This window comes from Nyctibius grandis, chromosome 14 (genome assembly GCF_013368605.1).
Source record: "Nyctibius grandis isolate bNycGra1 chromosome 14, bNycGra1.pri, whole genome shotgun sequence".
Lineage (NCBI taxonomy): Eukaryota > Metazoa > Chordata > Aves > Nyctibiiformes > Nyctibiidae > Nyctibius > Nyctibius grandis.
The window spans coordinates 15742466-15767041 of record NC_090671.1 but is presented as its reverse complement, the minus strand read 5'-3'; the positions used below and the strand labels follow the sequence as shown (position 1 = coordinate 15767041).

At 48.7% G+C, this 24576-nt stretch overlaps 1 protein-coding gene across 3 annotated transcripts in view; it reads left to right on the top strand.

The window, feature by feature from the left end:
* The window catches only part of TTC28 (tetratricopeptide repeat domain 28), a 127529-nt gene that overhangs the window by 64790 nt on the left and 38163 nt on the right, over positions 1 to 24576 (top strand). For all 3 annotated transcript variants that reach the window (XM_068412216.1, XM_068412215.1, XM_068412217.1), the window contains 4 exons: positions 4843 to 4990; positions 5744 to 6016; positions 7087 to 7217; positions 18688 to 19195. In XM_068412216.1, coding sequence (XP_068268317.1) covers positions 4843 to 4990; positions 5744 to 6016; positions 7087 to 7217; positions 18688 to 19195 — 1060 coding nt within the window. The remainder of the gene's footprint in view (positions 1 to 4842; positions 4991 to 5743; positions 6017 to 7086; positions 7218 to 18687; positions 19196 to 24576) is intronic.

Below are 24576 nucleotides of genomic sequence, written 5' to 3'. Positions count from 1 at the left end.
GATTGTTACGTTTAATTCAGGTGGGCAAGTGATCTGTGCACAGTCTCCCACTGGGGGTGGTAGTGGAAGTGCAATTAATAACAAAAATTAAATGCTCTTTGGATAAAACAAGGCATGATATTTTACACATCCCCATCCTGCGTTTCTGTATAGGCTCAATGGGGCTTAGAGGACATTTCCATTTCCGAGTAGCAAAGTTCCTGTAAGAGACCCCTTAGAAACAGGTGGAAGGTAAAGCAGCTATGCTGCAGAGAGAATAAATTTGTGAAGTCTCTGCTTGTTGTTCAGGGCAGGCTGACGGTCATGGTTCAGCTGCCAGCTGAGCGTACGGACCGTGAAGGAAAATTGCTAGCTAGGGCGCAGCCTTAACGTTGTGGAAGCAGTTCAGTTCTTATGGCCGTATATATGCATGTGCTGCATGTGTTCTGAGTTAAAGCGCATTCTTCCCTCTCCTCACATTCCTGAAACCCCACAGCAGAGATTTGTCCTGTATTTTTCTCTAAAATTTGGCTGTAAAGCAGTTACAAGAGGAGAGGAAAGGTTCAGCCTGGTGCTTGGCCCCAGGAAGCCCTTCCCACATTTTCCTCCTTTTCGTGTGTCGCGTTTGTCACACGTGTTGCGTTTGTCACGCGCTGCCGGGTCGCGTGGGTGGCAGTGGGGGAGCTGGCTGGTGGGCACTGGGCAGTCCCGCGTGGGGCAGTGGGTCTGTCTGTCTGGAGGCGTTCTGCAGACTCAGGACAGGCTGATGAAATGCATCATAGATGATTTGTGCTATTTTTGGCATCATCTCCTGATCTGGCAAACCAAGGGAGCGCTGTGGAAAAGCGTTTTCTGTGTGTTTGCCTTTCCTGTCCAGATAGCTGGCTGTCCAGGGTCCGAAGCTGATGCGAATATAAAGGTGTTTTGAATTTCCTCCCCTGTGTACAATGGGAGCCTTTGTCTAAGGCTGGGGCATTTTTTTAAGTTTTCCATGTTTGTTTGACAGTAGTTTTCTGCTCCAAGTTCTTCTGATGCCGTTCCAGTTCCGTTCTCCTGTCTCGAGTGGCGAGGTCAGGAGATGCGCTGAGCAGCGCCCGGGCTGGCGCTGGCCGCAGGGCTGGCAGCGGCTGCTGGTGACCCGTGGCACGCTGGTGAGTGTGAGGAGAGGGACTGCAGAGCGCGTCTGCCATCGTGCTGGCACGAGGAGAGGAGAGAATAGTTCCCATTGAGGGAGATGCATCTAGTGCTAAATTTCAGCTCAGAGTGAGACGTTCTTTTTGCACCGTGCCTTGTTCCTGGGAAGTATGATGCCGAGACTAAAAAAATGAAAAAGCTTGTTCCAGCTCTTTGTATTACATTGAGGATGCAAAGAGCTGTGGGTTAGAAAACACCTGCTGTTGGTTTGTCCGTTTGTCCTGTCTTTAGCAAAATGTCATTCTCTTGTTGCTTTAGTCTTCTTAAATGGAATCAATAGCTTTTTTTTACCTGGGATCACTGGAAAATTAATGTCATTTTTACTGCAGAGTGAGTACTCGTCTGTCTTCATGTAGTGTGATTAAAAATGTAAAGTTTGCTGAAGCGTGGGAAGACTCTGTGTCGGGACTGGAAAGCCACTCCTTGTCTCACTCCTTCAGCTGCAGCTGCTGGCTGCCTGCCTTTCCTTTTCCTCTCCTCTTCCAAAGGGTGATTCTCACCATTTCCTCTTTGCAGATTTTTTCCCTTGATACGGTGTCTTCATTCCAGTGCTAAACTAACTTGTGAATGCCTTTTGGGAAGGAAGTAGGTGGTGTGAATGCTTTTTATTTATTTTGTTAAAGGTCTCTGGGGAGCACAATGTGTGGAGAGGGTTCTGTATATGCTGGAAACTGGAGGAGAAAGGAAGGAAGGGGTTTTTGCAGGAGAAAAATTGGCCAAAATCTTCCTTTCAATTACGATTAATAGTTTTTTCTTTTGGGCTCTGAATGCAGTGTTTGTATTCAAATGAAGTGGCTTCCAGGGGGGGCTTCCAGGGGGGACTTCCAGGAATAGATGTGGAGGGGGGGATAAAAACACTTTCCAGAGAGGACATTGGAAGTGCACGGTACTGGGTTCGTGCTGTTTGTGAATCTCGTCCCTGTCTTGTTTTCTTCTGCCATCTGGAGCCTGTGTGCAGAGCCTGGGGGACGAGGACGCTGTTGTCTCAGCGTGTGAGGTGTGCCCAGTGCCCCACCGAGGTGACGGGGTCGGGTGGGCAGGAGCCAGGAGCCGTGTCCCCGCCGCAGCTGCCGGCGCGTCCCAGCCAGGCAGGGCCCTTCGCTGGCGCTGAGGTGCTGTTGTACAACAGGCCTGTTGCTGCTCTGTGGACACACTGCTCCGAGGCTCGTGGCCAGGCTGGTTTTCCCTTCCGCCCCTCTTTGTGGCGTTGCACCTGGGGCGCGTTCTCTCTGTGGGAGCTGACGCTCACTGGGATTTCTGTACAAGCCCTGGAGGCAGGGCAGAGGCTTCGCCTGGGCTTTGTTTAGCTTGCTTTTTCTCTGTTTTCCTGACAGAGACCATTTTCCTTCCTGGGAGACACGAAAGCTCGTTGTTGCCTTACCTTTACTTGAAGAGTACGTTACTTCTTGTCCTACAGCCTGTGTGTATGGGATGGGATGTGAGAGATGCACTATGTGGTCCCCTCTGAACCCGGGTAACAGAAACCGTAGTATTCCCGACTCTAGGCTGTGGGAGGCTCGTCTGCATTGCCTGTAGCATCTGTCTTCCTCCTGCCTTTTCCTTGAAACCCTGTATACCAGCGAGTTTTGGGTTTCTGGGACTTTCTCCAGTGGTGAGGAAGCCCTGTGTTCCCTGATGTGCCCTCTGCGCTGGTAGTACGTGCTGTGAGAGAGGAGATGGCAGGCTTCTGCCTTCCTGGAAAGCCTGAGCTGTTGGAGACGCCTACACAGAGTATGAAGTTCCCTTGCTGGCTGCTGTGTATTTGTGCCCTTGTCCTTGATGATTGCATCAGGCAGGCTCGTTTGTCCTGGACTGGCCTTGTTGGCTGGAGAGGTCCCCATCAAAGACATGGTGCGTCAAACTGCCTCTGTCATCAGATGGCAAAGAAAGTAATTGCATGATAATTCTGGGAAAAAAAGGACTTAGGAGTGTATGCCATGATTTAGGTGACAGCTCACTCGCTGCAGGGAGGAGTCATGCTTGGTGGCCACTGCACGTTGTTAGTCCTTTGTATTTTCTTTGATTTAAAGCTTCATGCTAGTAATCTAATTAAGGTTGAATTGGGTTTCCAGTACAGTAGCTTGTTTGGTTCAGTAAGAACACATTTGTACTAAAGGTTAATGGAAAGAATTGTGCTTTTATCGGATTCATTAAAAGTGGTTCTACAATCAAGGCTTACTAATGGAAAAGAGATTAAATATTCATGTCTCTAAGTTTCTCCTGTCGTTTCTGATTTTCTTTAATCTCTGCTTCCTTGGATTGGATTCCAAAAGTGTTTGAGAGCTCTAATAAAATACCAGTTTGGATATTAATTGGAGATTTATCCTGTTTAAGTAAAAGGACTTCCACAGATGTATACTTAAAGTATCTTGAGTGCAGGTTTCTGTTACAGATGGAGAGAAATAGTGGCGAGGTCTTATCCATGAAAGCAATACTAGGAGCCACTTTTAAAGAAATGCAAATAATGTTTTGTCTTCTGTTGTGACAACTTTATTTGTGGCATTGAAATAGCTTTGAATGAAGGAAAAGTGCAGCAAAGATTGCATCAGAAAGATACTAGCTGGACACGAAGATAAAACCTGAATGATGGGCATCAAAGGTGCTTAAAGATTCAAAACCTTTTTATAATATAGTGTCCAGATGTATGTGCTACAAATACACCTGAGTACTTCGAGTAAACACGGGATTGTGGTTTCTGTTATCTTTCACCCAGCAGCTTTCAAGGAAGTTCTGGATACCCTTTGAGCCACAGCTTTTGCATTGCTTTAGGTGTGAGCAGAACATGTTTCTGCAGTTCTTGCTTTGTGTTTTCTTGGTATCCCAGTTCAGGGAGATGCAGAAGCTCTGTTTGGGAGTGCTTTGCAGCTGCATATTGATGTCATTGCTGATGTGGAAGTGGAAATACATGGTGACAAGAGATTTAAGTTACTTTGAAGGTATTGCAGGTTCCCATGAATGGTTTCCTTGGAAAGGAAGGAACAAGAAAAAATGCTGTTGTAATCATGTTCAAAATTATGAGTGTCTTGCCTCAATATAAGAAGTGCATATATATACACATATATATGTGTGTTATATATATAAATGTGTATATATACTGCAGCCAACAAGTGGGACAGTGCTGGGCAGTGTCTGCGTTAGGGGATGCATGTAGAGAAAGATTTGGCTTTTGTGTGGATCTTTGCGTCGTGTTTCATTGCAACTTTAGCTTTCAGTGCATTTTGATCTCTACTAGTGCTAGATGTTTATATTGGACTCATTGGCAAGATCTGATGAGAAAGGAAGCAAGTTATTTGTGTGCTGTGTGAGCCAAGAGACGAGAAATGGAGGTCTCAAGAATGAGCATTTGGTTGTAGGTAGGTAAGAATAAGTAGCTGGCCCAGTCCAAGGGAAAGCTTTGACCTAATAGTAATTACCATCCCTGGTCTCCAGCACAGTTCAGAGGCGTTGCAAAGGTTGAGAAAGTCGTCACACCGAGGGGATAAGTGACTGGGTGGCAGTAACAAACCACACTGTAGTGCTGGATTTTTCTCCTTACAGCCAGCGTGACCAAAGCAGCCAGAATGTGATCGGGTAGCCCAGCATCCACCAGCACGAGGTCATGTGCAGATGTGTTATTTGTGACTTCTAGCACTTAATTGGCATTTCTTCTTCTTCCCTTCGGCTTTTCAGGCATACTTCCGTCAGGGTGTGGCCCTTCAGTACCTTGGACGTCATGCAGATGCACTGGCAGCGTTTGCGTCAGGACTGGCTCAAGATCCCAAGAGTCTTCAGCTTCTGGTTGGCATGGTCGAGGCCGCCATGAAATCTCCCATGCGAGGTAAGCACCAGGAGGTTTTTCTCAAGGGTGGTGATCTGCTGCTGAGGTACTTAGAGGCAGTAGTTTCAGTCCATGGGTGACTCTGCTGGCATCTGAGGTGAGGATAACCTGGGCAGCTGAAGGGAGAGATTTCAGGATGTGACTTCTCTGCTGAGTCAGCAGGTGCTGAGAAAGGAACCTGATGTAGGAGGAGGAGCAAAAAAGTATTCTGATTTGGTGGGACAGCAAGATGGTTATACCCAGCTTCAAGAGGCACTGGAGATGGATCAGACTGGTGTTGCGTACCAGTGAAGTCCTTGCTTGTTTGTCTTTTGTCTGGTGCAGACAAAGAGGTGTGCGCTACTGTGGCCCTGGCTTTATTATTGCTTGGAACAACTTCCCACGATGCTCTGGTGCTTGGCCACTGGGAACAGGGGATCTTAAATGTGCCGGGCCAGGGTTTGCCCAGAAGAGCATGTCTTTCGTAATGACCCCATTTCCAGGAGGCTGCTCTGTGTGCTTGTGCTGTCTTCCTGAAGTGCTTTTTGCAAGGAAAATACCAGCTTGCTAGTTGGTCTGTCTTGTTGTGCTAGATATGAGATGATGCGTTTGAGCCCCGAGTTCCTGTAATAAATCTTGGTTTGATTTGGGCAGTCTGGCCCTTAACTCGCATGTCATTTGGTTATCAAAAAATGAAGATGAATTGTGAAGGTGATTTCTAGATGCAAATAATTTGGTTTGTGGAGTAACTCTGCCTTCGTTTTTGTATTTCAGAGTCCCTGGAGCCCACCTATCAACAACTGCAGAAGATGAAGCTGGACAAGAGCCCGTTTGTTGTGGTGTCTGTGATTGGCCAGGAACTTCTGACTGCGGGCCACCATGGGGCCTCTGTGGTGGTGCTAGAGGCTGCCCTGAAGATCGGCACTTGCAGCCTAAAGCTGCGGGGATCGGTGTTCTCTGCACTGAGCAGTGCGTACTGGTCCCTCGGGAATACGGAGAAAAGCACTGGATACATGCAGCAGGACTTGGACGTAGCCAAGACTTTAGGTAAGAGTTCTCGTTTCACACGCTCGAGTGCTGGATTGGTACAGATGGAACAAATTAATAGCTGTTTTAAGCCTGGGTCATTGACTTACTTTCATAAACAAATTAATGGTCAGCATCTCTCTATAATGCTCAGATTTCTATGGGATTTCACAAGCTGCTAAATCAAATCTGAAATTTCTGAAATGTGCAAACTACAGGCTTGTGCAGCCCTTCCACCTATGTGTGTGAGGGGGCAGATGATCAAGGAATGTGCTAAGGTTTTACACGGTCCTCTAATTTTCTGGTGTCATGTATGTGGGAACTGGTCTTGTCCCCTGTGTAGACTTGGGCTCGAAACCTTAAATGAGTCTTAAATGAAGCAATCTCTTTTTTCAAGAATTAGATTGAAAAAGGTACTCAGTCTGAGCTTCTGAGGCAGTTGCCAGGGGAGAAACAAATCGGGAGTGAGACGATGGATGAACAAGAGGATTTTAAAAATAAACAAATTGGGAGATGCCTCTTGTGTGCAGTATATCCTGCACAACACAGAGAGCTTTCAGGGTGCCGTAGGGGGGACAGTACGTGAGACAGAAAGGCATAACCTTGCAGAGGTGGAGAAGATAGTGACTGAGGGCTCTAGCTGGGAGAGGTCACTGGAAGTGTAGGGGCTACTGACTTGAAGACAACAGTGGAAGTGCTTTGTGTCTGAGCTGAGCTGTGCTGCAGAATTCCTTTCAGGATGCAGCTGGCATGCTCTTTGCTTGTTTTAAGCCTGGGCCATTGACTTACTTTCACAAACAAATTGCTATTGTCAAGCAAGGAATAAACATGAAAGAATGGGAAATTGCCAAGTGTTAGGCCAAAGAAGAAATTAAAACAATTCTGAAAATAAGGTTGGTGGCTATTGTAGAAGTTTCTGAAGGCCAGCAAAGAGGAGAGTTTTGGCTGTGTATTAAACGTAAGGATGAGTTTGTTCTGATGCTGGTTCTCGCACTGGAGCATCACTTGTACAGCGTGTTCCAGTCTTTCTGCTGGACGCTTCCAGCGATGCCTTTGCTCGCTAACCTTTGTTTTGTTTGCATGTGACTCAGGTGACCAGACGGGAGAATGCCGAGCTCATGGAAATCTGGGCTCCGCATTCTTCTCCAAAGGAAATTACCGGGAGGCCCTTACTAACCACAGACATCAGCTGGTGCTCGCCATGAAACTCAAGGACAGAGAGGTAGGAAGTTTATTAAATAGGCTGAACTGGGAGTCAGCACTGCGTGGTTTTGTAGAGAAATACGAACATGTCAAGAAGCCTCGTCTGTCTGCCCCATTATTCCGAGAATTTGGAAGCTCCGTGATCTGTCTTCCCAGCCATTTACTTGCTGTTTGTTAAGGCGATTGTTGTACCAGTAGATACAGCATGTGAGTGCGGGCGGCAGGGTGCTTGGTTTGTCCTTTTCCCTCCCCCTGCCTCTAGTCTCCATGTGGCTCTGAGCAAGTCGCTTTGCCTCCCTCTCCCTTCCCGTCCCTTTTGCCCACAGTGCGCAGGCTCCGGAGTCTGAGAGTAGAAGCTGCTGCTGAGTAGGTGTCCATACAGCATCTCTGCAGGTGAGCCCTGCCTGTCATCAGCTCTTGTTTTCCCTGTGATAGAGGTGCTACTGGTTTGATCTCTGTCAGGGTGCATCCTGTGTTGTGCCTTTTCCAGGCAAGTAATGAGCTAGCTCCCTGTCCCAAATGTTCACATAAAATACGCTTTGTTTAAGAAGTAATGAAAAGAAAAAGAATCCATGCAAACCTGAAAATACAATGTTGTGTAAAGTGTAAGGATTGCTTGGGCTGGATCTGATTTGCCTTGACCGTTTACCATTCAACTCTCGAGGTGTTATGCTGGGCTCCCTGCCAGGCCAGGGAAGCATGCTGCATGGACTGAAGAGTCTGTCCAAGAGATTTCTACTGAAAGTTCACTGTAAGGACAGAATCATAATTTTAGTGCAAGTTACAGATACAAAAGCTATTCTCCCTCTGCTCCAGTGGATTCCCCTCTGCCATGAATGGGAGAATGGAGGGCTTGTGGATTGTACGGCAGGTGAAGGGAATGGCAAGAGGCAGCGAGGCAGGTGTGAATTCGTGTAAATGCAAGTAGTTTGGAGGAGATCTAAAAACTGGGCGAGATCAGTTTCCCCCTGATGAGTCATTGAAAAGATCCATTTGAATTAGCTGAGTGCTTTACTGAAGTGTTATTTTATAATTTAAATATCAAGTAAGCCTTGGAGAGCTGCATCTTTCAGTAGGTCGTGGAAGGGCTGTGACTGGGGGAGGGACCTGCTAGACATTTTCATGATTATTTTACCATCTGGAAAACCTCCTGAATCACTCCTGATTTCCTTGCTTCTGTTCGTGCAGAGCAGAAAAGCTGTTACTCATCATTGTTTTTATAGTCCTCTTGATTAGTGGTCCCTGTTCCTGCTAAGAGTCTAACCTACGTAGCTGCTCCTCCTCCGTGGTGTTTCTGTAGGCAGCAGATCCCTGTTGTGGGGAGGGGGCTGAAGGAGATGGCAGGAGCTGGCTGGGCTGTGCTGGCACGTGGCACGAGCGCCCTGTGCGCCCCAGAGCCCCTTGCTGGCCCGGGGACACAGCGCTGGAGCGTTTCACTGGCTTCAGGCCACTGATCTCAACAGATCGCAGTGGTCGATCTGGGAGGAATCTAGGGAATGAAGGCTGATCGTGATAGTTCATAGTTTATGACACATCTGGGCACAAAATTAACAGTTACTGACAGCAAACGAGTCCTCGGTTTAGCGAGAAAGCTGAGCGTCTTGGATTTCCTGCAGGATGTAACCACAGGAAATTAATTTGGCGCTTTCTGATGACATCATCTCGACCACAGAGCTTCCTCTGAACAAAACGCTGTTTTTCTTGGCCTCCTTTGCAGACATTTTTATAATGCAAATGTTATAAAGTTGCAGTAGTGCTGATGTGAATTCCACCAGAAGGGAATTCGGTGTGCGACTGTAATGAGGTAATTGTTTTATCTCCAACTGTACAGAGAACAGGCTGAGAAGGTAAAAAGCTGCTCCTTTGTATGGGATACCGCGACCCTCGGGGGAGCACTGGGCTCTGAGGCTGCTGAAGCAAACGTTTGTACCAGGGGCTTCTGCTGGATTGGGTCGCCCGTAAACCCAGGAGGAGGTTGCGGAGGGTCTGGCTGTAGCACTGGGATCTGTCCTCCTCCAGCCAGCCTGGAGAAGGGAAACTTTGTCAGCTGAGTGGGGAATCATGTGAGCTGCTCAGGTGGGCTGGAGATTTTAAACGTTTTTCTCTCCTGGCACAGGTAGCTGTGCAGCTCCTGTTACCAGCACCGTACCATGCCAAGCACAGTCTGTATGTCCAGACAGGCCGTCTGCTCCGCGCAGCCACAGCGTGGGGAAATGTTCAGGCTGTTCTGTGATACTTGCGCCCAGAGAAAGAATGGAGCGGGAGTAGCTGGGGTTTGGCATACCTCTAGCGTCTCCAGGAGAGACGCTGGGGTCTTGAACATACATGTGGTTTTGGTCTATGCAGACAAGTAAGACGACTGGTTCTTAGCAAGACGCTGTGATGGGCACCATGAAGTAGCCATCACCAGTGTCATTTCACTGCTTTCCATCACAGTTAAGTGGTGGTTGGATTTTTTGACCAGCTGCAGTGGCTGGTCAAGAAATTCAGATGAGCTAATTCTGTGAGATTGTTTCTGAAAGAATTAGCAGACTTAAAAGTACAGTTGATTCAGGAAACTAGAAATCATAAGGGACTCGGTCTTTCTTTCCGTGCATTCTTTGGTTCCTGGGGAGCTTTGCAGATGGTCACTGTGGTCAGTAGGATACCATCCTAAAAAGGATAACAGCAGAAAGGAGGTGCAGTAGAAGAGAGGAAGGTAGGCAGGACCACCTAGAAGGACAGCTGCCTCTCTTCTGATGGAGGTGAGTGCAGGAGTTCAGCTCTGAGATTGGTTAGATGCAGTTAAAGAGGAAATAGCAGCGCAGCCTGGTAGTCTGTCACTTCTCTGTGAAGATTAAGCAGAGCAGATTTCAGCGTGGGTGTCTTGGCCTGCTGCAGACCCTGGGAATGTACTCAAGCTGAGAATCCCAATGAAGTCTGTGGTGCTGCTCTTGTTACAACGATGTCTCCTGTACTGGCTGAAGTGAAGTTGACGTGGATATACCCATCCATGGTTCAGCCATGCTGCTGGTGGCACTGGGGGCATCACTGAACCGAGTCTTTACAGTCCCGAGGTAGACAGCACAAAGTTTGACCAAACCTTCCTAAGTGAGTGGGATGCTGCGCAGCTCGTTTGAACAGGGGCAGGTGTGCAGAACTGTCTTGTATTATGAGTTCTGTAAAGCAGGAGTGCCAAGGTGGAGCTAACGGTGGGTGATCTCTCAGGATGAGTTAGAGTGGCCCTTTTTGATGACCGTTTGGAAGGACCTGTGTTCCTTCCAAAGCATGTCATTTGGAAAAGTGCTACTTGAGGGAGTGTTCTGAAGCTGTGAGGACTGACAAGCAGAAATGGAAGGGGAAAGGAGAGCAAAGCTGTGGAGCCCCTATTAGGGTTCAGTGTCCAACCCCTCACATAGGCTGTGCTTGAACCCTATCTTGCAGAGGCCACCGGTACCGCAGGGACTCCACAATGTAATAGTTCCCTTTTCTCCTGGGCCATCAGACGCCTTCTATTACAGCCCCGCATTCAAAAATAGCAGGGCAGTAAGGCAAAATCATAAACTAACCATAATAAAATTAATGCTTGTGTAAAAGTGCATTGCCAGCGCTGAGCTTTTGGGAAGTACGATGCTGCCAGAAAGCCACTGGGTGCTGGCAGCTCCTGTGTGTCGGCTGGCCGGCGCGTCTGGAGCTGAACGGGGCCTTTCGCTAAGGATGCAGCATCCCTCTTCGCTAGGCAGGAGCAAACAGAAGGCGTCGGGTGAGGAAGAGGGTTGTTGGAGCCCCTGAACTCTCCCTGGGGCTGGGATGAAGACGCAGCCGAATGACTCGGATGTGTTTCCTGCTGCCCCTTTTTGGAGGGAGCGTGACTGCGGGAGGGGCGGTGGGGCCTGGAGCAGAGCAGAGGACACGCTGGTGGGCTTTGTCAGTGCCAGCTTGCCTCTGTGTTGACTCAGGATGCCCAACAGCTTGCAGCAATCATTCTTGGCCCAGTTCTGAAGGGATTTACCCCCACCTTCCCTCTAGAAGCAGCTACTTCTGGAAGGAATAGATGCAGAACTGGCTGGGGCTCAGTGCCCATTACAAGCAGTTACTGACCGTTTGTTTCTATGGCCACTGGCTGCTGCATTTCTATGAAAGTTCTTGTGTGGTGGGGGAACCATCAGAATGCAGAAGTTCCCATTATAAAGAGAAACCACGGGCTTGAAACCCAGGAGACACAGAAGCCAGTTAGGTGCTACAATTTCTGCTGCAGAGAGAGCATTGCCATGGAGCTGACTGCGATGAGAGGCCTTTGCTGGCAGCGGAGGACCGTAACGATGGAAGGGTGTTGGAGACAACTGGCTGCTGTGCATCTCTGGAGGAGCAGAGTAGTGAAATATGGTTGCTGTGACAGACATAATCAGTGTCTGGATTCAGTTGGGAATTTGCAGATTCTGCAGCTGTCTGAACATACTTTGTGTGCAGCTCAGCTGCTGGTGGTTATTTAGGTTTGCAGTTCTAGTCGTTTTTCGCAGTCTCCTTTAAAGAATGCCTAAGCCAGCAGTGAAATGCAGCATAAAGCTCCTACATTCTGTGAACTACAGCTACTTACTGTCAGGCTGTGCAAGTCAAAGATCAAATTTCACTTTCTTATTTCCGGAAGGAGATGCAAAAGGAAGGGTAGATCATTCCTTTCTACTGAAATCTGTAAATTCTGTGGAGCCAAGGTTTTCTGCCCCTTCCTGAAGGGAAAGGGAAATGCTTTCCAGGTGTCCTTCCTGCCGTGCTTTGTCTGTACAAGCCACATCTTCAGTAAATAGCGAAGCTGTGAGTATTTAAGCCTTTTGCCTGAACTCCTTGTGTGCCTTATGGTACAGGGCAAAAGAGTATATTTTTTTCATGTTCCTTGCCAATTGTTTTAGAAATATCTGTTCTGCTGAGTGAGATAAGGAAAAAGACTGGAACGCAGTCTGAGTTAGAAGTGGCACAACTGTCTTTCAGGAGCGACTCTGTCTTCGTTCTTCCTAAAATAGGACCTGTGGGGCCCGCCAGCGTGCTCTGAGCCTTGCCTGCAGTGCGGTGCGCTGCCCTGCTCTGGGATGGTTGTGCAAAGGCCGGGGTGCTCCCGGTGCTGTAAACTGGTCACCCTCAGCACTGCAAGCTGAACGGCTCTAAGCAAACGCGTCAGGGTGGCATCAGCTGTGGCTCATGCTTGAGCGAGGTGTGTGTGCCCCTAGCTGAACTTCCTGAATGGGTGGCATGAGGGCTTGTCCGAAACGTGGAGTGCCTCCCTGGCTGCCTGCCTGCATCCCTTCCTGGCCCAGAATGATTGCTGTGTTTGGACTGTGCTGCAGCCACAGGGCTCCTGCCGGAGATGAAATTACAACTGTTTGCGCTTCAGTTGCGAGGGTCCCTGTGCTTGCCGTTGTGCTGCAGGTTTGGCTGGAAGCGTGAGTCTGTGCAACCCTTCCTCTCTGGAGAAACCATCATAGGGCATGTCAGCGTGGAGTGAGCTCATCAGAACACGTGCAGCTGATTAGTTGTGCACCAGGTTCCCCTCCTGGTTACCTTGTCAGGCATCCAGAGTCCTTCCACAGCTGTGTAGACTTCCCCCCGGTTTGTGCTGCTGCAGCCTGTCCTTGGGGTGAAGCTGGAGCAGAGCTCACGCTCAGCAGCGAGCACGGCTCTTCCTCACCGCGGTGCCAGCGTGTGGCCTCGCAGCCGCGCTGCGGACAGCTTGCACGCTGCGGCACGTGGCTGTGCTGTGCCGCGTCCTTGCAGAGCAGATCAGGGTAGCGCAGGTGTGCTGAATCCCTCTGCGGAGGGCTGCTGAAGAAGGGATGTGAAGCAGCCAGTACAGAGTTAGGTGAGAGTGGGGCAGATTGGTTTTCCAGATTTCCTAACAGGACAGGAGCTTTCTTTTTACCCCGACTGCCCTTGAAGTCTCAGGTTCTGCAGGTGTTGTGATTTCAGCTTAATGAGGATTTGTGAGAGATTAGACTTAGTCTGCAGAATGTCTTCCTGGACACTTTTTGCAGCATTGTTCAATTCACTGAAGTTCAGCCTTTGTCTGGCCCAGATGTTTGGCTCTGTTGGGTGTACAAAGTTACAGACACACGCTTTCCAGTTCGTATTGTTCCCATGTATACTTATACGTCAAACAGCTGGTCTTTGAGGGGCCTCTGGTTAACCACTGGGACTCAAAAATCTGACCTGTGATGTAAGCATACACTGAAACCCTTGTTAAAAAGCGCGGTGCTGTCCTTTGCCTCATTGGTTTCAGCCTCTCATTGCAGATGGTAGCCTTGCTTCCTTAGGGGTCCGGGGCAAACTCCCTCATACCTTGGAGGAAGGCTTGCTTTCTTGGAGGAAGACCGAGTACCAGCTGCTAGGAAAACACTTGCAGTATGAGTTCATTTGAGGATTCTGGGTCTTCTAGGGCACTAGTGCTGCCTTACATCTTCGACTGAATTACCTGTGTGGCTGAGAGGATGAGTTCGGTGATGTGAGCAACCATAGTGCTTGAGCATCAAGTACTTAGATTTGTGTAAGAGAACATAAATTCTTTGCCTTTCTCTTTCTGTCTTTAGCAGCTCTTTTTAGAGAAAGTCATCTTGACTGGCTTCATACAGGTTTGTCCGGTTCAAATGTGATAGGATTAAGCAGAACGAAGGGAAATCTGACCAGTGCAGGAAATTTGGGAATGCACTAAAAGGCCATATGCTTTGTTTTGTTTGGACTTGTGACTCAGAAGGGAAATGTAATACTTCCTGAGGATCTCCTTTAAATGTCCCCACTTGACCTCCACAGCACACAGATTTTAACTGAAAGAAATGCAGTCTTCTGGTTTTACTTACCTCTCACAGTATCTGCAAAACCTAGCACTCTGCTGAGGCCTGCACCCGACTGCAGTAAAGGAAATGAAGCAGAAAACTTGTGTGAGAGCTGCAGCTCGGGGGGCAGCACTCTGTGGGCTTTCAGAAGGCCCAGCTCAGCCAAGCTTTCCCGTAGTGAGTTTCCAGTGAAGTGGTATCCAGCTTTATGAGCAAGAGCTGTGTTAGGATTGGCAGAGGTCAGCACGCCACTGGAGGAGGTAGAGATTTCTTTGCCTGCACGAAGAGCTTCTCTGGGTTGTGTGAGATCCCAGTTTGTAACATGCTGGCTGATTCTTCAGGGACAGACTTTGACCAGGGTGTGAGTCACTCCTCAGCATCACCATCTCAGAGAAGCTTGTGGTTTTAAATGAGGGCTTCTTTTCTTACATCATCACTAAAAATGTCAAGTCAGCCATCCTCCCTAAAGTGATTTCACACAAGAGTCTCTTAGACTATGTCCAGAAAGCTGCCAAATTTTGGCTACTTGGGATAAAGATATGTGAGCCCCAGGTGATGCTTAAACTTGATGCTGAGGTCTGCTTTGTAGTGTTCCTGGGCTGGTGTATTTTGCGTGACTTCCTTTTCTTTGTGGAATAAGAATTCAGTGCTGCAGAGCCCACCCCAGAAAAGCAGCACGCTCCTCCTGGGTACCCAGCCTTCGCACTGTGAGCGGTGTTGCACCAGCTCGCACGGTGAACGTGAAAAACCTTTTCAGTATGAGCAACAAGCAGTTATGCTCTTAAGAAATGTGTATTGGTGTGGACTGGCTGCTGCTTCTGCTTTCCAGCAGAACTCTGCTAACTCGGTCAAAAATAATTCCTTAGCCATAGCCCATCAACATTGTCGGAGTCTCTGTCCAGGTGGCTCTTTGCCATAGCTCGTCTTATTCAGCAATCGGCACACGTCAATGTCCACTTTCTTCTTTTTAGCAGCCCCAGGAGACACCAGTTTTCACTGACTCCTTGTTTTCCAGAACAACATTCCCATTCTCTTCCCAGTTATATCAGAAGTGCTGCTGGTGGTGGCCTGTCTCTCGGAACTCACTGAGGCTGCTGAGTCAGTTCTGCTGAGTGCGTTGTGCTGGCATGAGCTTTGCCTGCTGCGTTGTTCCGAGCAGCAGCGAGTGTGTGGCTCACCAGCCACGCCAAGGGAGCTCCGGGGCACCCTGGGGCCTGCGCTGGGCTCCACGCGGTATTTTGGGTTGGGCTTGTGCAAGATGTCTGCGTGTATCCATTTCTAACTTTTCCCAGTGAGATTGCAAATGACTCAACACTGTGTATATATTAATCTTCATGAAGATTTGTGTAAAAATGGATTAAAATTCAGAGCAAAACTTTTCGTGTTGGTTTTGTAGCAGCCTCAAACCAGGCCCCTCAGGCCCTCTTTTCGATAAGAGCCTTTCCTCGCCGGTCAGCCAAGAAGTTACGTCACTGCGCTGCTCGGGAGCCCGTCCAGGACCAAACCGCCCCGACACCGCGATGGAGCAGGGCCTCCTCCGGCTCTGCCGCCGCGTGTGCTGGGCCAGCCAGTCCTGCCCACACGGCCCGGCCGGTCGCGGCGCCGGTGGGGGGCTGGGGCCTCTGCCCATGCCCGTGCCTGCCCTGCGGGAGCGAGGAGCTGCGGCCGGCCGCCGCGCGTGGCAGGCCCGGGTCCCTTCCCGGGGTGTGCTGTCCTCTCGGGCAGCCGGCTGGAGGCCACATCTAGCTGGTGATGGGGAGTTTTCCGACGGGAGGTTGGGGTGCAGTGAAGGCATGGTGCTCTGCAGGGTGTCCGGCAGAGGTAGTTTTTGGAGTGAATATGGCTTTGGTCCCTGATCCTCTGAGCCGAGTGCCTGTGCTTCTGCAGAGGCTGTAAATCATTTATTTCTGGAGGGTTTAGCTGGTTTTCACACCACCTGTGGTGCTTGCTGTTGGAGAAACACCTCCTGAGCCCAAGAAACCACTTGACCATGTGGCAGCATGTTCAGTAGCTTTGTCGCCAGCCTGTCACTGAAGAGCTACTGCTAGCTGCCCCCACGTCTGGTCTGTGGTAACAGCAGCAGCAAAGCGACTTGTTTCTAGTTCGTTATAGTATGTATTGGCAGCGTGAAATCCAGTGCTGCTCTGACCACCTGTGGGAGGGCCCGAGGCCCTCCCGTCCCGCTGTCGTGTGGGGGTACCGCAGCCTTGCGGGTGAGCCGCAGGCTTCCTCGTGGCTGCTGCTCTGCTGATCCTCCTGTTCCATTGTCCCTTGCGTTGAATGAAGTTCGTCTGCAACACTAAGTGAAAAAAATTAAGACATTTTGAATTCTGGCAGTTCTTCCATTATAATTAAGCTGCCTGAAAGGATGCCTCAGGGAGAACAAGCGCAGCTTGGCTATTTGTGGAGCTGGCCAAGGGAGAGCTTCCTTATAACTTCTCTATCTGATGACCTATAAATTGTGTTTAATAGCTAATCTGTCACCTCACGTTCTTGTATCAGAAAAGATGGTTTCCTATTAATTTGAATCAGCACAGCGTGTTTACAGTTCCTGAGTGTGGAAATACTACTCTGTTAATGGTGCTGATCACAGAAATAATTTATCACCTGTGCTATCTGCCTCTTGCTGTGGCCCATAGATCTTCCTGACTTAGCATTACTCTGCCAATCATGATATAATTTTAGTAAAAATAATCTTTAGGAAGGTTTCTCCTGCCACTGTTTTTGAAAGTCAGGAAAGTCTTATTTCTGCAGGGATGCAATTTCACTGGCAAAATGTGGTTCCAATTGAGAGGTGCTGAGCCAGCCCTCCTCCTGTAGAAGAGATTTTCTGATCTGCTTTCTTTTTATATTTTATCTCTGGATAGTGTGGCCAGGAAGGTTAATCACTTGCCTTGGAGAAAGGAGTTAAAATCCTGCATCTGTGGGGCATAGCCAGTCTGCAGGTGGGAGCCAAGCAGGAACATACCAGTTTATCGAGGCGAGTGTCCAGAGGGAATGCCCAGGGTGAGGGAAAGATCTCCAGCTCCTGTAGCTCCTGGGGCTCATGTCTGACTTTGCAGGGAAAAGGTGGCAGGACTTCCTGGTCTGAGGCTGGGTGCAAAGATCTTGCCTGTTAGGAAATAGGAAATTTGAACAGGTGATTGTGGAGCTCAGAATCTGCTGCACGAACAGGAACACTAGCCTAAGGATGTGCTGGGAGTGCTCAGCCAAGGGTCATGCCATTCGAATAGCGAGGACGAGTGTCCTGGGATGCTGTGTCACCATCTCGAGTGGAAGGGTGGACTGGATCTTTCCTGAGCTAGGGTGCTAGGGAGGGGTGAGACTGATCTCTCTGCAGTCACTTGCCCTGACCGCTCCTTTCTGGAGGTTTGGAAAAGATGGCTGTTGTGGAATTGGGTCACAGCAGCAGCTGGGTAGCAAAGGAAACGCACAGGCAGGGACCGTGGAGGACTTGGGGTCAGGGCTTTGGAGTGAGCAGCTATGCTGAGGCAGCAGATGTGCTGAGGCAGAAGGAACACATCCCTGCTCTTGGCTCCTTGCCCTGCTGTTTGGCTGCGTGTGCTCTGGCTCTGCCAGGTGGAAGGCAGGCCTGTGTCCTGGTAGATGCAGTGGGCAAGAGAATCTGATTCTCAGATAATTTGTCTTGTTAAATGCAGCTGTTTCTCGGTGGTAAGAACTCAAGCTTTCAAATATCTATATTTATTTAAGATGTCCCCAGGGGACCGAGGCTCCAGCTGCTGAAATACTGTTGTCTTTGCTGCGGTCCCAAGGTTGTTCGGGGCTCAGTAACAAATGGTGTTGTGCTGGAAGGACCCAGATGCTGCACGGTAAGAACTGCACTCTGCAGAGTGTGGTGTGATTGGCCAAGCAGAAGTATGTGAAGATGTTGGTGACTGCACCCTGGCCTGCTGGTTTTGCAAGACAAGCAGCAGAGGCATCTCCCTTCTCCCCGCTGAGTGCTGTGAGTTTTCCAGCAGCAGGTATTCAAGGGCTGTTTAGCCTGGAAAGAGGAGAGCGCAGAGTCCTCGTGGTGGCTCAGCCTGCAGCGTGGTTACGTCACGGTCCGTGTTCTGCTGCTGGTCTCTGACGCGGCTTTGGCATCAACCTGCAGGTTCTCAGGAGTCTGTTGCTTTGACGTGAGCTTACTGGGTGGAGGGTGGAACAGGATTCGTTTGCTATGTTGTCTGCAGGTGCATATCGTTATTTGTCTGCTTTCTTAAGAGCTGCCATACGCAGGATTGTTTGCTGTGTTAGCAGGACTGGGTGTAGATGTTAGTAGTCATGAGAGGTGACCTGAGGTGTGGCTGCCTACAGGGGAAGCGCTGCTCTGTGAGACAGCTCAGGCTGGTCCTGGAGGGCAGTTTTCTGCAGCGATCACTTTCTCTGTTTCCTCAGTGCTCTCTGCATCTTTGCAGTGCCGTCCTTCCCCTCTGCCAGGTACACAGACACACTGTACACTTCAGAGAAAGAGGTGATCCTAGCCCTGTTCGCCTTGGTCAACCCCGCTCGTGCTACCTCTGCCTGAGCTGCCATGAGGGGTGTAGAAGAACTGTAAAGAGCAGGTTTTCTAGCTGGTAGTCGCATTCTTTCTCCAGAATGGCCTTTTGTGGCTTTGATTTCTAGGACTGGGGCCATCTGGCTTTTTTTCCGTCAGTACTTGTACTTACTTTTTCTCTCTTATCCCTGCAGGCAGCGTCCTCAGCACTTAGCAGCCTGGGCCATGTGTACACAGCCATTGGGGACTACCCAAACGCACTGGCTAGCCACAAGCAGTGTGTCCTCCTTGCAAAGCAGTCCAAAGATGAGCTCTCTGAGGCACGGGAGCTGGGCAACATGGGAGCAGTGTACATTGCAATGGGGGATTTTGAAAACGCGGTGCAGTGCCATGAACAACATCTCAAGATCGCCAAGGAGCTGGGGAACAAGCGGGAGGAAGCTCGAGCCTACAGCAACCTAGGCAGTGCTTACCACTACCGGAGAAACTTCGACAAAGCCATGTCCTACCACAACTATGTGTTGGAGTTGGCCCAGGAGCTGGCTGAGAAGGCCATTGAGATGCGAGCTTATGCTGGCTTGGGCCATGCAGCTAGGTGTATGCAGGACCTGGAGAGGGCTAAACAGTACCACGAAGAACAGTTGCACATCGCTGAGAGCCTGCAGGACCGAGCTGCTGAAGGCAGAGCCTCCTCCAATCTAGGTAAGGCCCTGACATGGAGCACGATTTGTCAGGGAATGCCGTGACTATCGGAGCTGCTGCCAGGATGCAGGAGGTTTGCCGAGTGCTGTCTTCTTAGCTACCCAAGGTTCACCAGACTGTCTTCATAAATTAAGGCACTTGGCAGATTGTGTACTGATGTATCCCATGTTCAATTATTAACCTGCTCAGAAAGGCACCAGAAAGCACAAGCTCATGGCAGAAGGGAAATGAAAAGGTAAAGTGCATTTGAAGAGCTATTCAGGTGTCAGAAATAAAACTAAGTCTTGCGCTAAGGCAAGAAGTGGCATGGTTTATTACCTGGCCATTTCTCTGGGAGCTGGTCAGCTGGGGATGTCAATGTATTGCTGCCTTGTACATGGGTCAAATCCTAAGTAAGTTTGTTTTCAGAATGTACACATTAAAATAATACAGTCGTAAGAGTCCTATGTTCTTCTAAGGAGAGATGCTGGCATCCTGCTGGCAGGCTGGGAAGGACTGAATTATATCAAAGTGAAGTCCATTCCTGCTGCTTCTTCACAGCACCAGATGTGGAAGCGACCAAAGACGCGTTTCCATCTCTGCTGTGGGACGCGGCATTTGTGCTGCTGATGTTCCAGCTGTCGTTAAGGATGTGTTCTCAGCTGGCTGGGAGTGGCAGAACAGGGCTGTTGCTGGTATAACAAAATATGTGTTTGCTGGCAGCCCCTGAATCTCAGCTCTTGCAGGCTGCCCGCTGTAAATTAGCTTCTGGTTTTGCTTGGCAGTTGGCACTTGGTTCATTTGTAGATGCTAATTGTACTCTGATGTTATCAACAGCAGGTAATTGAAAAGGGCTTGATGAATTACTTAATTTCTCTTAATAGCTGAGTCTTCAGGAGCTGAATGAAGAAGATACGGTGAACTGGAGAAAACAAAACAGTCCTAGCTTTCTAACTAGTGTTGCAAATCTCCTCCTTTACACAAATTAGGGCAAATGTGTGAAGCAAAATAGGTTTGTGAGGCAAAAGCACCTGTGGTATGGGTAGCATTAGAGAGCAGAGCAGAGGGTGTGGAGGCGGTTCTGCTGGCATTCTTACTGGGAGATGGCACAGCTGTGTTCAGGGTGAGCGACTGTAAAATGGGGGTGGACGTGCTCGGAGCAGCACCGGCAGCCTTCCAGAGATCAGAACCACTTTCATCTGCCTCCCCTCCGAAGCGCTTGCTGCTTTCTGGAGAATTGCCCCACTTCTTTCTGAGCCAATCCAGGGAACTGAGGAAATGCAGTCTGGGGAAATGGAAACTGTCACTTGGTTTTGTTTTTCTTCCCTACATCAATGTGGTGATGAACCATCTTGGGTTTTCCGCATTGTCTCCTCCTGTTTTTGTGAACCCTTTGCCATTGTGCAGACCACAGCTCGTTCTTGTAGCAGAAGACCTTAATTCAAGTTCTGTATCATTTCTTCTAACTGGCTGTATGTTCAGTGTAGTCTGTCTCTGTGCTACTCAGCATCACAAAACCCAACAAACTGGCACAGAAATGTCGAGACGAGATGGGCTGAGCAATTCGCTGCAAGTGCTGGTTCTTGCTGTAGTTGCTTTGCATCATCCCGGAATGAAACAAGCGCTGCTGCAAAGAAAAGCAACTTGCTCTTGGTCCTCAGCCTCCATGGTACTCACTTGCAGTTTAAGTTCTTTCACCGTTTTGCTGGCTCAAAATCAGTCAAGTTGGGACTACAAAATTCATCTTAATACGATTATTAATCTTACAGCAGCTTTGGATTTAATGATGCTTTCAGCGTGTAGTTCCAGAAATCTGGGGGGAGGGGGCGGGGGGCAGTTTTGGTGCAGCAGAGAATGTTTTTCTTGTGCTGGATTTAAGCCTAAATGTAACTTCCAGTTGGTACGCTGACTCAGCTACTCTATACTTTGTATTAGGATGGTTTGCCTGGTTTCTGAGTGCAGGATCTCACGTTTCAGCTGTTATTTGGCTATGTTTTTATGTCTTCTCTGTCAGAGTTAAGTTATACTGGAGAAAGAGAACATGCAGTTCTTGTTGAGAAAGTCTATTACTGTTGTTTAAAATGCATCCAGTACCAATTAAAAAGTCAAGTCTTAATTGTCTCTTTCATCTAATCCACATGCAAAACAAAACCTCATCAAAATAACCATGCTGACAGGCAAAAAAATGTATCTAAATGTGTGTTTCCAAGCCAGAATGTTAGAGTTGGCCCCTTTGCTGAAGCAACAGAAATTTTCTGTTTGCATTTCACTGATTTAGATGGAAGCTCTCTGAAGTGTGCTATCTAGGGCTGAGCAAGACAGACACAGAATGTGACGCAGCCCAGCTGCTGTGGTGCTCTGCAGGGAGACATAACGCACTCTGTGACTCGGTAGGCAGAAGGTAATGGACTGAAGGCAAGTCACAAGTTATCAAGCCCTTCACAACAAGGAGATGTGGAGTTTAACCAGAAGTCTCAGGTTGTCAGCCTTTGCAAAGCAGATGGCGTTTCCAAATGCCAAGGCTCCATGCAGAGAGCTGGCTTTTCAGCCTCTGCAGCTCTTCAGGGTTCCCATTGCGATGGAGAGAGGACGCTTCAGCTTATTAATAAAACACAGTTTAAAGTCTCTCCCTTGGTGCTTAGCGTCTCTTTGCTGTTACAAGAGAACTTCTATGCCGATCTTCATGTGCTTGGTGTGTTGTCCAAAGGTGCCAGATATTTTCTCTTGAAGCGTTTTTGCAATTAGAGTCAAAAAACGGTGGTTACGTTTGGCCATCTCTTCCTGAATTGCTGAAGGACTGGCTAACTCGGCCAAGACCCCTTTCCCTCACCTCTGACCGCTCACAGGCGCGCTCATCCAGCCAGCTGCGTTGCATCAGAGCATGCGTCACACGGTGGATGCTGTTAGGTTCTCCTGTCCGTGCCGAGGAAGGGGCCAGGACGTGGTTCTCCCACCACGTTGGTGAGCTTCAGAACCACTTTTGCTCTGTTTCAACTTTCAGCGTGTTTGTATTTCATTCTGAAAGAGCAGGTTCAGTCAAGCGTGGTGTTAGCTCAGTCTAAGCTGGAGGCCGTGGTGCAGCTGTGACCCCATCACGACACAGAGGTTTGTTCTGCACTGGCTAATGGTCCCTTTGGCTTCTGCTGTAGCCACCTGCCGGGTCCAGCACAGGAGCTGCAAAGGCTGTTCCAAAGTTAGTCTGTCACTTTCTCTCTCACCTTAATGATTTGTTGCCTGAATTGGAAAAATTGGTGATTTGCATAGGCAGAATGTAACTTTTGTGGTTATTTTGCTGATGTCTTATAGAGGTTTCTACCCAGTTCTAACTGTATTCATCATTAAGGAAAGAAAGCTTGTGAATTAATGTAATTCGTGCAAATTTTGGTGCTTTACAGTATATAAGGCAGTAAAGGCTGTCTCCGACCATCTCCCCTCCTGTCTGCTGGGTTCATGTCTTGGGTCTGTTCTGCTGTATCCTTTGTGTGCTATTCCAGAATGTAGTCTAGCTGCCTGGCCAGAAGACTGTCTTTTACTTTGAAGTCAACAATTATAGCTGTAAGAATGAGTCAGAATGCTCATGTCTTGAAGTGACAGCGTGTTTCAGGATCTTTCTTCCTTAAGTGGTCACAACAGATGGGTGACAGCTCGAGCAAACTAATGGGATAGCAGGCTCCATGGGTGAGGAGAGCGCAGCTTTGTTCTCAGTTATGCTACTTGGTTTTGTCCTGGGTATCTCCTGGTAAACATTTGCTCACTGTTTTTCTCCTTTCTTGGCAGTAAAGAGGCTGACTAAAACATTTAGAACTGTGAAGCCTTCATCTCCCATCCATCTACGAACCTCATTTTTGTCTGTTGAGGAATGCACAAAGAGAGAATATATTTGGTAGGTGACGATTTTGGAGTCTGAGCCAGAACCTTTCCTTCCTGGGCTGTCCTTTGTAATTACCCCTGGCAAATGATGGAAACATAGCAGGAGGTGCTGTGTGGGGTCTCTTACCAGGTTGCTCTTTTCCCAAGAGCAACCTTAATTTTTTAGATGAAATTCCAGGAATTTGCTTGAGCAGGGCTTGTGACAGAGAGCAGCCTTTTCGGTGGACATAGTACCCAGAGTGAATCTCCATCCGTAGCCCCTCCAGAGAACGGCAGCACTGGATGTTTCAGTAACCTGTTGCCCTAACCTCTAGGATGAATTTTACTTCTCTGGCTGCCATTTGCCTTTCAAAGCCATGCTCTGTGTCTGACTTGCCATCTTCCTCTCCCACTTTCCTTCTCCTTCACGTGGGACAGGAGAAGTTGATTTTCTGGGGCAGGAATTTCTATTATGTCCAGCCCCAGGTACTCCTTTTCTTATCTATCCTCAAATGTAGTACGAAGTGGCAGTGGGAGAGAGGCTGGGTTGGCTCAGCATCCCTGACACTCTTCCTCCATTGTGAGTTCCTCTGGCCACCTGTGAATCACCAGCCTTGAGACGCGAATCCTACTCCCATCACAAAGTTCCTCTCCTTATTTTTCCATCTCCACCCTCTTACCCTCCTTGGATCAACATCTCTGGTAGCACTGGAGATTATTTTGGCAAATACTCAGCTGACTTGACAGAGAAGGAAAAATCTTTGGTATCCAAGGTCATTTAGGAGGCCCTAGTGAGCGTGACACACTTGGGATTAATGAAGCATAAGGAAATGATCTATGAGTGTGCTTTTATAGTGAGTCTTGCTGATGAGTTCATTCACATCCTGCAGCAGCCGCTTCTGCCTGCGATATTATTGGTGATGTCGTGATTTGGTAGTGTATTTTGGGAGAGTGGCCTAAAAGCAAATGGTCTGTGTGCTGTGCGGGACCATGGTAGTTCAAACTGCAACTCATAGAGGCAAACAAAATGTGTTTTTGAGGCAGCGTGTGCTCCAGGAATAAGGGATGTCTGTGTTCCTGGTGTGATTCCTTGGCCCGTGGGTGGTTGTTGCTGGCCTCAGATACTCTCCCAGAAAAGCTGTAGAAGCTCAGGATTACTGGGGGAATCTATGATTAAACTAAGAGAAATGGAAGATGCCTCCTGAGGCACTGAATCCAGTCTCCTGTTACTGCACATGCCATGTAATGCTAATACCATGATTCATAAACTATCCACGTGCCATTTTAACAGTAATCTTTTGTTTGCTTCACTGTCCTACTGTAGGGCTGTTCTGGAGCCTTGGCACTCTGATGGTGAAAATAATTTCTGCGGTTGATGCCCCTTTGTGGTTACGCCAGCATTGGTCTGTAAATTGGTTAACTCTTCTGTGTCCAACAGGAATGGCATTTGTCTTTCTTTACTGGAAATACATCAATCCACTGGGTAGCTCCTTCTCTTCTTGTTTCCAGATGATGGCTCCCTGCCCTTGTAGTCTTGAAGTGCATGTCTTTGC